General features: G+C 38.1%; 1 protein-coding gene across 4 annotated transcripts in view; it reads right to left on the minus strand.

Moving 5' to 3' along the window:
* LOC306822440 (contactin-4-like) overlaps window positions 1-13,766 on the minus strand; it is a 166,711-nt gene that overhangs the window by 110,100 nt on the left and 42,845 nt on the right. For all 4 annotated transcript variants that reach the window (XM_079341490.1, XM_079341488.1, XM_079341489.1 and 1 more), the window contains exons 3-4: window positions 11,845-11,977; window positions 2,008-2,183 (exon numbers count right to left, since the gene is read on the minus strand). In XM_079341490.1, coding sequence (XP_079197616.1) covers window positions 2,008-2,183; window positions 11,845-11,977 — 309 coding nt within the window. The remainder of the gene's footprint in view (window positions 1-2,007; window positions 2,184-11,844; window positions 11,978-13,766) is intronic.

Here is a 13,766-nt window from a genome sequence, read left to right on the forward strand (position 1 = left end):
AAAAAGCATCAATCTGCATACTTAAAGTGCTGACTCTGCATTATTTAATAACCCCTTTTTCATGGTGTTTATTTGTTCTTTGCAGTTGTACATAATGCATATTGAGTTAACTTATTACAGAAAAGCTAAGCTGATCTATTCCTTTCTTCTCTCTTTTGAAACGTGTGTGTTTGTGTCTGTGTGCGTGTGTGTGTGTGTGTGTGTGTGTGTGTGTGTGTGTGTGTGTGTGTGTGTGTGTGTGTGTGTGTGTGTGTGTGTGTGTATGTGTGTGTGTCTGTGTGTGTGTGTGTGTGTGTGTGTGTGTGTGTGTAGTGTGAAATTGATTTGTGTTTTACTCTTGCCATCATTTGCCCAGGGACCACAGATGGAAATTAGCTAGTTAGTTAAATCTGGCACAAAGCATTTCTTCTCTTCTGAGACTAATGTTTCTTTTTGTCCCCGATTCAAAAAAAATAATAAACTAAAATAATCTTGAAAGACAATAAGTTAGTTAGCGATATGTCATCAAGGTAATAAATATCACAGTTTTACCAACCCTTTCTACACAAGTAATCTGATTCCTTCTTTAAATAAAGAGATCGTTCAACTGCATGAATGGATTCTATGAATTCAAGATACTTCTCCCATTTCAACATTTCTATTTAATGCAATTTCATAACTCTTCTGCATATAAGGAAAGAAAGCTATAGACTTTACTCGAATACATTTACAGTAGTTATTAAATGTTAAGACTAATATCTTATTCATCTTTTAGTATGACGATTTTATGTTCAAACATTGACTGTATCAATCTAACCTGTAGCCACACCAATGACTCATATGCAGTATTAAAAGACAACACATTAGCTTTTCTGCATAATGAACACTTTAGTGAAAATAAATTGTTTAGAATAGGGCTTGGTATTGGCAAGAACCTTAGAATATAATATATATAAGGATACATGATGTAATTAACTTGGATATGAAGTTGCACTTGGCCCCTTGGTCTAATATGCTGGTAAGTTGGTGGAAGGCATGGAAAATGTTTCTGTTTTACTGTCCAATGTATGATAACATAAGAGACATTCTTTTATCAAAACAAAGGTCTTCAATTTAAATTCATTTCTTTTGGTTTGAAAAAACGTGAGTTTTGTTTTAAAAAAAGAACTTTTGTTGTATCAGATTTTGTTGGTAAAGCCTGGGAAAAAAGACAGAACACAATGTTTAAGACTGAACTGTGACTGGAGCCTGAAACTTTGTAATGTTAGGAAATGTTGAACCACTGCAACAGAATTTTCTGGTGTCTCATAAGCCCATGAGAGTTGGGCACTTTATGTGCATGACACAAACATAAATTCAATCAATCAATCATACGAAGGAAATATGTGCATTTAGCAGCCAACTGCTCCACTATGCTCAAAAGCTAGTTTCTTACCTTGAATGCCTGCTGAGCAGTTGTGTTCCATCAAGTTTTGAGGGAAAAAGCTGTCAACTGCTGTCAAAAATGACACTATGAGAGAAGTGAAAGGAAACCAAATCTACAGTATGCAGTTGTGAGCCAGAAGGAGCAGCAGATTTAAGTGAAAACTCTCTGAAGGTCCAACAGAAACACCTTTTACTTGTCAAAATGTTTTACCTTCATCATTTGAAACATTAAAAAAAAACCTATTTTGACATTTCAGCCTTAAGTAAGAAATTCTTCTACTTATTCTTGTAGCACTTGTGGAAAGCAGGCCTATGGTAAGTCCTAATATTTAGCCTACCTTGTACTTTTATGTTTGAGTTTGAATTGTAGTGATGACTGAAAGTAAACTCAAGTTAGCACACACAGGGATTTGATATTTCCCCAGAGAGAGATGTTTTTGAGTTCATCAGGTTATGAAGTTAAACCCACTGCATTATCAGGAGTGCCAAAGGCATTTCTTTTTTTGCTTTGCATCTTTCTTTCTTTTTTTTTTCTTTTTTTTCCAGCGGAAGCTCAGAAGCCAAAGAAGTTTGCTCAGAGAAAGACAGAAATTGGAGACTCACATGCAAAGGTTAGACTGGCCTCTCGGCTGACGATGGTCCCAAAAGAGTTGGAGGCGAGGCACTGATACGTTCCAGCATCTTGGTCTTTGTTCAGATGGCTGATTCGGAGGTTGCCTCCAGAAAGGCTGTATTGAGATCCAGATTTGGGACTGATTTCTGTGCCATTCAGTTTCCATCTAAAAAAAGGAAAATTCAACATGTAAATTAACAAATTAAGTATTATTTAGTGTGGTACTTGGATGGTGGAAGAATTCCAAACTGCAACATAAAGAACGTGACTGGAACATGTAATTGTTTTTCTACCGAAATAGACAGTGGAGAGCGCCCAGAAAGCCTGCCCTCCAGCTTTGTGTTAATCTAAGCAGCAGTGAACCTCTGTGGTGCCAAGAACTTGACTCGCTGAGAATAGATAGCATTGCAGGCCATCCGTCTTGCCAGACCCCAGTCAAATGGCATGAAAATGCTGCTTAATCATTGTGTAGCGACAATTAAAACAAATGCCTGCAACCTTACCTTCACACTTGTGCATTCTAGAGTAGACCAAACGATAATCATTGGGGTAAGGGGTGATCAACAAAGGGTGTAATTCACTTAAAAGGCAACAGACTTTCCAATCTTTCCAAACAGATGCACCTTATTAGAATAAACACACTTGAGAGTGAAATCAGTCACAATTACAAAATAGATTTCAGCCATAACTTTCTCTTGTTTGGACAGAAAAGAGCTTGGATGCTGCTATTTGTGTTCAAGGCTGTATAGCCATCAAAGCAATAATTGTTTCTGCGCAAATAGAAAAGCATTAAATGAGCGCTTCATACCTCATTGGGAAATGGATAATGCAGATTTGATTAGGGCCCAAGGTAATTAAGTGGTTGATTATTTATTTGACAAGAAGTTCTATAATTTCTTCTGCTTGAGTTTTCTTTTTTCTCGGAACGATTACTGGTTCACCTGAGGAAACTGTGTATTGTTTCAGTAGTAAAAGAAAGCAGCTTTGGTGTGAAAAAAGGGGATTTGCTAAAGCCCCTTTGTACAGTAGACAGAAGTTCTTCAAAGCGGTTTTGTGCCCAGCTCTGTCTCTTCGCTGTGCCAGTTTCGTCCCTTTGGGGCACAGGATCCTTTTGAGAAAACATTGACATGGTGTTGCATCATCATTATAGTATTTTCATGCTATCATTTAGGGTACGATTTATTTTTTGGAATACACTAATTTTTCTTGCGGAAAAAAACAAATTACATCTCTGTGACCACTGAGGTCCTCACAGAGTCATTATATAACACAGATGTAGAGTTCATAAAATCCAAAACAATCTCAGACTGAGTTTCTCCCAAATAAGTCTGGTCTGGCAATGCAGCACTTGAAAAGCACCTCAATAGACTCTTTTTTCCTCATAATAGACAAAATGTGAAGCACAATGGTCTTTCATGGCTCTTCTCCAGTTCAGTCATAAGTCAGTGCATGCTCTCTAGAGCCTTATTACAACACACAATCGAGAAGAGCCTGGGGGGAGGTGGTGGCTGCGCTCTCATAGGATTACAGAAGAGATTCATTTGCAGCTGAAGCGAAGCACGCAAAAATCAACACAAATATTTTACTGCCAAGAAACACCTTCAACCCATGAAAAGGGCCGAGCGGACAAAGAGGCAAGTGATGATGCCTCCGACCGCTGTATCAGGCCCAGATAGTTGCTCACTCGGTTTCTGAAAAGGGATCCAATCAAAATGAAAGCATCCTTTTCACAGTAATAATTGCTCGCTGAGGCTTGGCATTGTATCCATATTGAAAAAGTTCCAAGGGATAAAGCTTGAAAACAAAGCGTTGCAAGTATTTGAGGATTTTATCTGTGTCTTATTATTAAAACATTAAACTGGATTGCTGAGAGTCTCAAACATACTCTGCTGTGTCTGTACAAGCTCGTCTCCCATGAGAGGAGAGAATTTTGGGGAAGTTTGGGGAATATATTGAAAAATTCCTAAAATGTGATCAATTTTAAAAGTGTGTGCTAATCAACACATAGTGAGCTTAAGGATAATTGCCCAACTAAAGCTGCCAGTTGTCTTTTGTACCTAATGTTCCTGTTGCTTTAAGCCATTTAAAAACAACTTTTAGTTGCTCATACACTAACAACCTCGACACTCTCACAACAGATAAAGACCACTTAGGGAACAGTGATAAAAAAAAAGCAGCATGAGTAGAAAAAAACAAAAAAACATGTCATGCAGTATCCTCCCCTGTAAGAAATATGAAGCAACAGATCACATCAAACACCATAAACTAGCTGATTTAATAATTCTATTTACAATGATTTATGCTGGCAAACAGGGCACAACAGCAGTTCCATTTGTGAGGCACATGCTTTATGTAATCATGTAACAACAGGCTGTGTACACAGAGGCATTATACCACACCATCTGGCTTATGAGGCTGTGTATGTAAGGAGGTCTGTTTCTTTTCTTAAGCCTGATGCTTTCATTTCCTTAAAAAAAAAAAATACAACCATGTACTACTACTTTGTGAAGTCACACCCCATGATGTCACTTCTTTTCTGTTTGACTCAAAAGACGAATAAAGTCTGCATGTAGTACATGCAACACAATTAAAATAATATAGTATAGCATAAATAGTTAATTAATGCACCTTAACATATTGTATAATTAACTACATAGCAATGAAGCAAGTAATAGAGGCTAAAGTTTTCAGTGTTTTCAGTGAAACAGAGGCCACTTAGGACAAGACATCTTCTATTGCCAAAATAATTTCCAATATCAGAAAATACATTGTAGCTTCATAAACCATTCAATATGTACACAGTAATTCCTAATAGTTAAAGTATATTGAACACACTGCAAATGAAACACAAAATCACAAAAGGTTACAACAACAGCCAGTGGTCAAACAATGCAGGGGCAAAAACAGAGAAAACTGAAACAGAAAAGCTGTGTGTCCAGGCAAAACAATAGAAGGGTACAATAAAGGAAACAAAAAACAGAAAAAGGGAGAGAAGGCTGAATGCTAATTTTACCACCAAAGGAAGACTCCACTGATTGGTGGTTTTGGTGATTAGTGATATGATGGTCAGATAGCTTGGGAAAGTAAGGTGCTGCTGTTATGCCTGATGGAAAGGGGAATAGCAATATTTAAGGTCAAACAAGACGCCTCTTCTCTGGAAGCTTCATGGAGAATTTTCTTTTCACAATTATGTACATAATTAAAATGGTTCTTTCACACTGCTATGTTTTAAATGTATGTGCATTTCTTTTACATTACTAGCTCATGTATCTAATATAATTTCTGTCGATTTGTTATATTTCTACAGAGCCCTAAAGTCCCAGAAAGTTAAAACAACAAAACAATATCTTGTGTGCACAAGTTATTGTCTTCTGTGCAAATTATAGATGAAAACTTGTGAGCTATGTATCTTGTGCGCAGAAGGTAATTTGGAGTTTTGATAGTAAACTTCCGGTATCCAGGACACTTTCAGTGGCTCAAACCAGGATTCTGATTACGGGGATTTCAAAGACTGCTCATTAAAGCTTATCACGTGAGGTCTAAAAAGCAGGTTGGGTAACAGTGCCCACTCCAAAGGTCTGTCATAAGGTCCCAATAGCCCCAGCGAGAAAACCCAGCTGAGCGCACCAGCTGGACATACGAAAAAAGACTCTGAACTGATACTGCTTTCCATTTGCCTCAGAACTGGGAACTCTGAGCTGGAAATGACGCCACACCCGAGTTGAGCGTGTTCCAGTTGCAATTCGGAAAAGCAACGCCTTCAGTAGTACCTTTGTTTTGTTAGCTAATACCAGATGATAACAACACACTACGTGATAGTTTGTGCACAAAAACAACATGACAACATGCCCACAGAGAGAACTTGCATGATTCCTCAGTCAGTGTGATTCATTAAATCACACAAAAAGAGCAGCGAGCAGCTAATAAACACTAGAGTTACAGCTTTAACATACGGTTGATGCACGTAGCTGCCGTGTTGGATTCTAACTTGGTCGACTAAGTTTTTGTCCAACTTTCCGACTATGAAATACGACTTGGCACTTGACACTTCTGACTGGGAACTCGGAATTTCCCGGTTCCCAGTTCAATTGGAATGCAGCATTAGAGACAGCAGAGCAGGGCCGACATTTCAAAACAACACGGGGATTCGTGATTACTGTTCATTGGAAAACAGGATGTGGGAATATAAGAGGCATTTCCTCGGCTCTACACAGCTGCCTATGGAACTCCACCTTAAGAAATATAAGCATGCAGCAAAGACCATAGCAGAGAGTTTTGGTGTTGTTAATTTTTGCAGTGATAATGTGACTTATAATGTGAATTATACAACTCTTTAGCTATCTATAAAATTAAACATTTTTCTTTTAATTTGCTTTCATATCCATGTCTTATGTTCGCAGTCACATCTACTGCATGATAAGACCAGACACAGCTACGATTGGTGCCCTAGGTGTAAGTGAAAGTCATGCATGTAGTCAGTTATACAGTAGGTATGTCAGGTGTAAGAGATAAGAACTACTTTTTTTTTTTAACGTCCAGTTGGTGCACTCAGCGTCTTAGGGGTCTATTTATTCAAACACTACTGTAAGCCTTAAAGCTTCATCTTCCCAGCAGCCTTAATCTCCTTTTAAATTATTTCTACATTCTGCTTTGTTTCATCGAAAAAAATCTAGAACGAATAACGATGGTTGTGCTGAAACATGTTTATGTATTATTTCCTAATAACTGTGTCCATATACCTTTACAAGGAGCTGTGCAATGTCAGTGCATGGAGTTGGATTTATTCATGTTGCAACTCGTGGTCTCCTCTTTGAAAAACAAAAACAAAATACTCTTAATGTAACTTCACTTTAGTTTTATTGGCTTTTTGTGCTGACAGTACTGAACACATATTTTCTCTTGTGGCATCTAATGTAAACACTGCAGCTCAACCTGTCACAATTCACTGCAGTGTGACGTGCAATTAATGAACTTTGAACATGATTTAACTGTTGTCTGCTCGTGGCAACACATCTCGAGGAGGCAGCAGCCACCCTGACAGGCCCGCACAGCGACCTTGACAGGAAACAGCTGATTAGGTCATCCTCTAAGCTGGCTCAATCCCCAGTATAAAATGTACCAATCCCTCCAAATCTCACCCCAGCAATTTCAGTGAGCAAACATGATTGATTTGAAGTTTACTTGCCAGAGATGCTGCAACACCACATTACATACTTCTAGTAGACTAATAGTCCATGGGAGGGGGAAATAAAACAGGAAAAACAGCTGCTCTTTGAACTCTGTCAGGGGGAAAAAAAGAGGTTTGAGCATGCTCTGTGCATGCAAAGCTTATAGTGTGCAGTCCTAAGCTACAAATAGATAAGACACATTTCCAGCGGGGGGTTGAAATGAAAATCCACCACAAAATAGAACTCATGTAATACATTCCTATGATCCTGATCAGCTTGGGCTTGATTTGTGAGGATGAACAAGTCTTTTCTAAAGCTAGAAACAACAGAGCCAAGACTCTCTTGTTGCTGCATCAAGGGACAAATCCGGGAGCAGTTTCATTCAGGACAAAAGGAAGGCTGAATCTGAGGACACAATGACAATACCCAGAGTGATATAACAGAAAATAGACACTTTCTCCCCTTCATCTCTATTAAGACTACAATGTGGAAAAGCACATTTGAAAGTACATGCTCCAAACATTTTTTAGTCCACGAAAAGTCTGATTACTGTCAGGAGCAGCTTCAGGCTTTGTCAGATTAGGACTGCATGGTTTCCACTTTTAGAACACAAGTGTCATGTAGAGTGTTTGGATTAAACTGTCTGAGATTAAAAGAACAATATGATCCATGTTGAGAGACACACCATTTTATTTTGTAACCGACTTCAAATCAGACCAGGAAAATGAAAATGCATTATTCTGAAGTTACTTCTGATTTTATATCATTACAAATTGCACCGCTGAAGAGCTGATAACACTTTTTTGGGATGATATTTTACATTTGATTGTTTACTTAACTAGAATAAAACACTCCCCGGAGCAATATCAAAATGATACTTCTACTTGTAAATAACAATCTGACGAGTGTTAGAATTTCCTGGGTGAGTTCAAATAAGTTGAAATTGCAATAATGAAAAATAACTGCTGTATAATGTGTTCCCTCTAATCAATCCTTTAAACGCTAAACTAGTATAGTTGCAGTAAAAGCCTTACCTCTAACAGCCTGGTGGAAATTTCACAACATCACAAACTCTACAATAAACTTACATACGGAAGAACCAATTCTCTTCTTGACAGAAAAACATGACAAAACCTTCATCCATTTGCCAAAAGATAATCACTCATCTCAGTCATATTGTTATTAATAAAACCATGATCTAATGCTACATCCTTGAAAAGAAGTATGGCACTGGTACACTATTGCTCAAAATGAAGGCTGTCAAGGTATATATGCCTCCCCCAGCAAAACACCTAATTTAAATAACTCTTCAAACACAATACTACACAAAATATGCAGAAGGTCCAACATGTAAGATATCTACTTCCTAAATTACAAAATACCTCCACGCGGCTGCCGGATGCCTTTGGGTTGCCAGGTCAAACAGCAAACCAATAGATTGCAGCAATTAGAGCAGGCAAGCAAATATAACTGATAACTTAAAAAGCCTCTGCATGTTTCAATACATTCAACCAACTGAAACGTGTTCAAACTAGGATAAACATTGGAGAAAGCTTAGAACGCAGAAAGGTCTCGAGACGAAGCTTTTTAAATACTTCCAGTTTGCGAAACATAATGATCTGTGTGCATATTGAGTCAGGCAGGTGACATCTCTCTCTAGTGTTTTTTATTTGCACTGGTATACCAATTTTAAAAGTGTAAGAAGAAGAAATACTTTATGATACCACATGAAAAATGTAATATCTTTAATCTCTACTAACACGATCCAAATGACATGACTTGCTCAATGGAACCTCAGGAAGTGAACTGGCACCAGCCCCAATTTGCCGAGCCCACGATGACGGAGCTGCTGCGTGAGAACCTTGCAACAATTAGTAATATTAACAAGTACCGTAAATTCCGTACTATTGAGCGCACCTGGATATAAGCCGCACCGGCTAAAAATAAGTAAATAAATGTATTTGTACATATATAAGCCGCACTTGATTATAAGCCGCAGGTGTCCACGCTATAACAAGAGCTATTTACACAGACGTAGGCTACCGGTAACATCCGCAAATACTGTAGCGTCCGTACGGACGTTAAAGGACGACGAGAGCGTTCAAATAATAACTTTTAATAACCCGATCACTGTCGGCCGTGACCACGCCGTTTACAGCAGAGAGCAAAACCATAACTTGCCGTAACAATCCAACTCTCTCACCCTGCGTTCTCTCATACAGCCACTCAACACGTTCTCGCTGGTGCATTCACTGACTCTCCACATAATCGGAATTATGATCACATTATCAACTACTGACTTTACAACATGAACCGTTACAATACGAAGCCTAGCCGACGGTGTCTGTAACACGGCTGATGAAAAAGATGACCGTAATATATTTCACAAGAAAAAGTCCATCCATTCACTGCCTCAGAATTACTTCATTACTCACTTCCTCAGTCTCTGTTGTCGCTGTCAGTGTCATCTTAACGTGCAGCAGCTCTGTTAGCTTCTTTGACAGCCAGGTCGATCGCCTTTAACTTGAAAGCTGCATCATATGTATTTCTCCGTGTGTTTTCCATCATGAGGGTGTGTGCATGAAGCGCAAAATGACTGATATTAAGATCCGACGTGACGAAGTCAAATGTTTTTGCGGCAGAAGCTCATTGTCCCCCATAAAAAATCCATGCATTAGCCGCACCGGAGTAGAAGCCGCAGTGCTCGAAGTGTGAGAAAAAAGTAGCGGCTTATAGTCCGGAATTTACGGTACTTTTGAACTGCTTACATTTCTCATGTTGTTTGGTCTCTTTTGCCTTTTGAGTCTGTAAATACTGTTTACATTGTTGACGGTCTTTTGTTTTAGTTTTACCAGGACTGCAACTGTTTGTAATCATTAATTATCGTCCACCTTTATTCCTCATTATTCATTTCAATTATTATGAATGTGTTTGTTTTTGTTGTTACCGTCGTCAACATCCTCTAAATTATTCAAGATCCATCTTGTGCTTTTTCTTGTCTGTCTTTCCTCTCTTACACACACACAGACACACACACACACACACACACACACACACACACACACACACACAGACACACTGATATTGTTTTCACTTGTCATCACACCATCCATTTGTCACCTCACACACTCCTTACAGCCTCCTGTATCAAAAGAACGTCATTACTTTTCTCTTTCTAATTATCGTTTTCTTGTTGTTGATTTACTTAATGCCTGTCATCAGCTGTTCAGTAATTAATCTATATTTATTAGATGAACTACATTATGTTCTGAAATGTCATAATGAATCCTATATTATAAAAATATCACAACACAAGTCACAGCCACACTCTCCAGCCCTTTTGCATTTCTATCATATATATGACGAAGAGTCCAAATAAACAGAACAAAAAATAAATAAATTAAGATGAACCATTGATCCATCATCCATACAGTATGTGTCAGTGTGTGCGTATGTGTCAACTGTGTAACACAACAATAAACCTGTCAGTCGATCCAGCCCGCAGTAATGAGCCATTCATGCACTGTGATAGCGTCCTGATCCTGCGTCACTGTAGAGCTCAGAGCTGGCACACTGCCATTTATCCCTTTGTATTATTCCCCTTGTTTGTGTTTTTGTTTCAGTTGACAGCCATTATGGTGGAAATATAAGCAGCAGTATCATTATTAGGATTAGAAACTTTTAACATTAGTACACACTTAATTTGATTATTAGTACTACCTTTCCCCAGGTCCCTGACATGATGTCTACTGTTGATGTAAATAAGCCTGATGACGGGAATGCAATAGACTGAAGCGCTGCATTGCTTTAAGTATTTGAATATTGTACTTGAATGAAGAATACTGAATATTGAATGAATATGTACAGAAGGTTCGGTCCTTACATTTTTTAAATTTCAAATCACAAAATCAAAATCTGTTGTGAGTGTTATCATTATTATTATTATTATTTAGTGTGTGCAATATAAATTACAAAAGTACAGGGATGCATTTTATTTTATTTTTTTTGTTTTAAAAGATCAAAAGAGGAAAACAAAATGAAAAGTCAAATACAGTGTCTTTTTTCATTTACAATTTGTAACAAAATGTGATTTTCTTTGTCCATTTCCCTTAAATAAGCATTGTGACATTTACATATTAAAATAATAGATCCTGGGGCTGTTTAGCTTGTTGCCCTTGCATATGTCTGAATGTGTATCAATTACAGTATAGTCTTCAGATATGAAATGTGTCTTTTTTCATTTTTCATTTTCAATCAGACTTAATTATTGTTGCAATAAATAGTATATACTCAGCTGAACAGGTTGCATTGAAATACATTTCAAACAGCGCTATATTTTCCTGTTAACATATAATGAATTTATTATCACTATAAATTCTCAATTTTTAAGCATCTCCTATTGGTCCTTTTGAAAATATGAAAGGGCTTCATTCTGCAGAGGGATTTACACATATTACAGTTTTCCAACAGCTTATTCTGAGAGAAGAGCTGCCAATACAGAAAGAAGGAAGAGAAGACTGAATCCCTTTTTTAGAGACAGGTGGTCCTAAATTGGAGGCTTTTGATATTGTCAGCAGTAAAAACAACAAGCAGCATTGATGGGAAGGAACAATGTGCACAGAGGGGGACAGATGAGGCGCAGCAGTCGCACACACTCACCGGTACATGGGAGGTGGGCTTCCCTGGGCTTCACAGCTGAACACCACCTCCCTGTTCCTCTCCACCGTCTCCACAGGATACACAATGCTTCCAGGCTGCTTGGTGAACACAGGACTCTGCAAGACGCTGCTTTCTGTAGGACGACAAGGAAACACGACACAGATAAATATAAACGTAGGAAGCAGCATGTTTGTTAAACAGCCAATTAGTCAGCAGCAGAAACAGGTTGATGCTGTTTTAAGCGTTCAAAAGGGCAAAACCACAAGCAGACAAAACATCAATTTGGACTGCCTGTCACGACACAGCGGTGTGGAGAAGAATGATTTTAAGTGAGTCGTGTTTTCAACAGCTATTAAGGTGGTAATAGGATATAGAGTGTGATATATAAGGAGCATCAGTCTTGAAAAAAAGCCTTCATTTATTTCTGTCGACCTGCATTTATTTGATCATTCATTTATTTATTTGCCCAGTGATGTTTGGATTATATGTCCATGCAGGGTGTAATCACTCGGCTTCATATGATTAGAACTCTTTGTGGTTATTAACACAAAAGAAGGCTCAGTTACGCCATTAAGGCCCCATTAACACAGCCTGCTTCGTGTGCAGGTCTTTGGAAAGTATAAATGAGGCTTTGATGACAAGTAACAAGCCCAGCCTTAATCACTCTTGTTTTGTTTGTCATGGTTTTGTTGCACTCATTCAATGAACAGAAGCAGCCAAAATGAGATCCTATTAATTTCATATGAATTAGCTTTTATTTCATTGAGATATGTATTAATTAAAAAATGTATACAAATCAAAGAAATAGAGATATCTACCAAAGAAAGACACGAATGAAGGTTTCCTGTTTGAAGAATTGGCTCATTCCAGTTGAGGATTCTTCAAATGAACAGTATTGTTGAGAAGTGGAAGATATTAGACATTGTTGAAAAATAAATGATTTCAACCCATTGAGGTAAGAATGTAAGGAACTTTAAAATCTATTTTGTCTTTTTAATTGGTAAAAAGCGAAAATGTAAAGAAAATAAAACTACAAAAACATTTAACAAGGTTTGCAGTGTCTTTTCTTGGGCTTTCTGCCTTTATTTGATAGCACAGTGTGAGAGAAACAGGGAATGTGGAGAGATTGGGAAATGACATGCACCGAAAAGCTTCAGCACCAGTTACCAAACCTGTCCCCGACCAGTGTGATGAGGACTGCAGCCTCTACAAATGGACTGCCTTCACTTTCAGATTTTCTACTGTACATTATTAAGTAATGCAACAAGATCAATTAAAGATAATTTTGATTTCCAAGGCTGGAAATAACCTCCATAAACTGGAATGGGGCAGAACTGTTATGTGAGACTGTACCATTATGGGGGACAAGTATCACATGCATACAATGTCTATTTCAGAAATTGCTGCAAATTGTTAAAAAAAAACAAAAAAAAACGGGGGGCTTTTTTTGACATGAAAAACTGATGAGGTGTCAGGTGTAAGAATACTGTTGACCTTTGTTCTGTCTATGCTGTAGGTAATGAGCCTTTGATTCTCAATGGCAGGAATTACAGCTGAATAGTCTGAACGACTTTGTGTTAAGGTGGAGGACATTAATATATTATCAGGCTGAATGTTTTTTTAATCCCCAGCCGTGTGAGAGAAGGAAGATGACTTCAGGTTGTATTGGACAGCTGTCTTAAATTTAAAACAAGAGAGAGAGGCACAGCATATTCACCATCTTGTACCCTGATTTTGCAGCATGTAAAATACAGCACTGCAGGGCTAGACAGAGCAGGCTGCAGGGAGGAGGCTTGCTGAACAGCGTCACACTTTTGTGTGTTCCTTGGGAAAATAAATTACACCCCAATCGGAGGAGCTCCACACAGTATATGTGATATACTGTATAATGAAGTTTTTGCAGATAGCAGAATCCATTACAC

This window comes from Symphodus melops, assembly GCF_947650265.1.
Source record: "Symphodus melops genome assembly, chromosome: 4".
Lineage (NCBI taxonomy): Eukaryota > Metazoa > Chordata > Actinopteri > Labriformes > Labridae > Symphodus > Symphodus melops.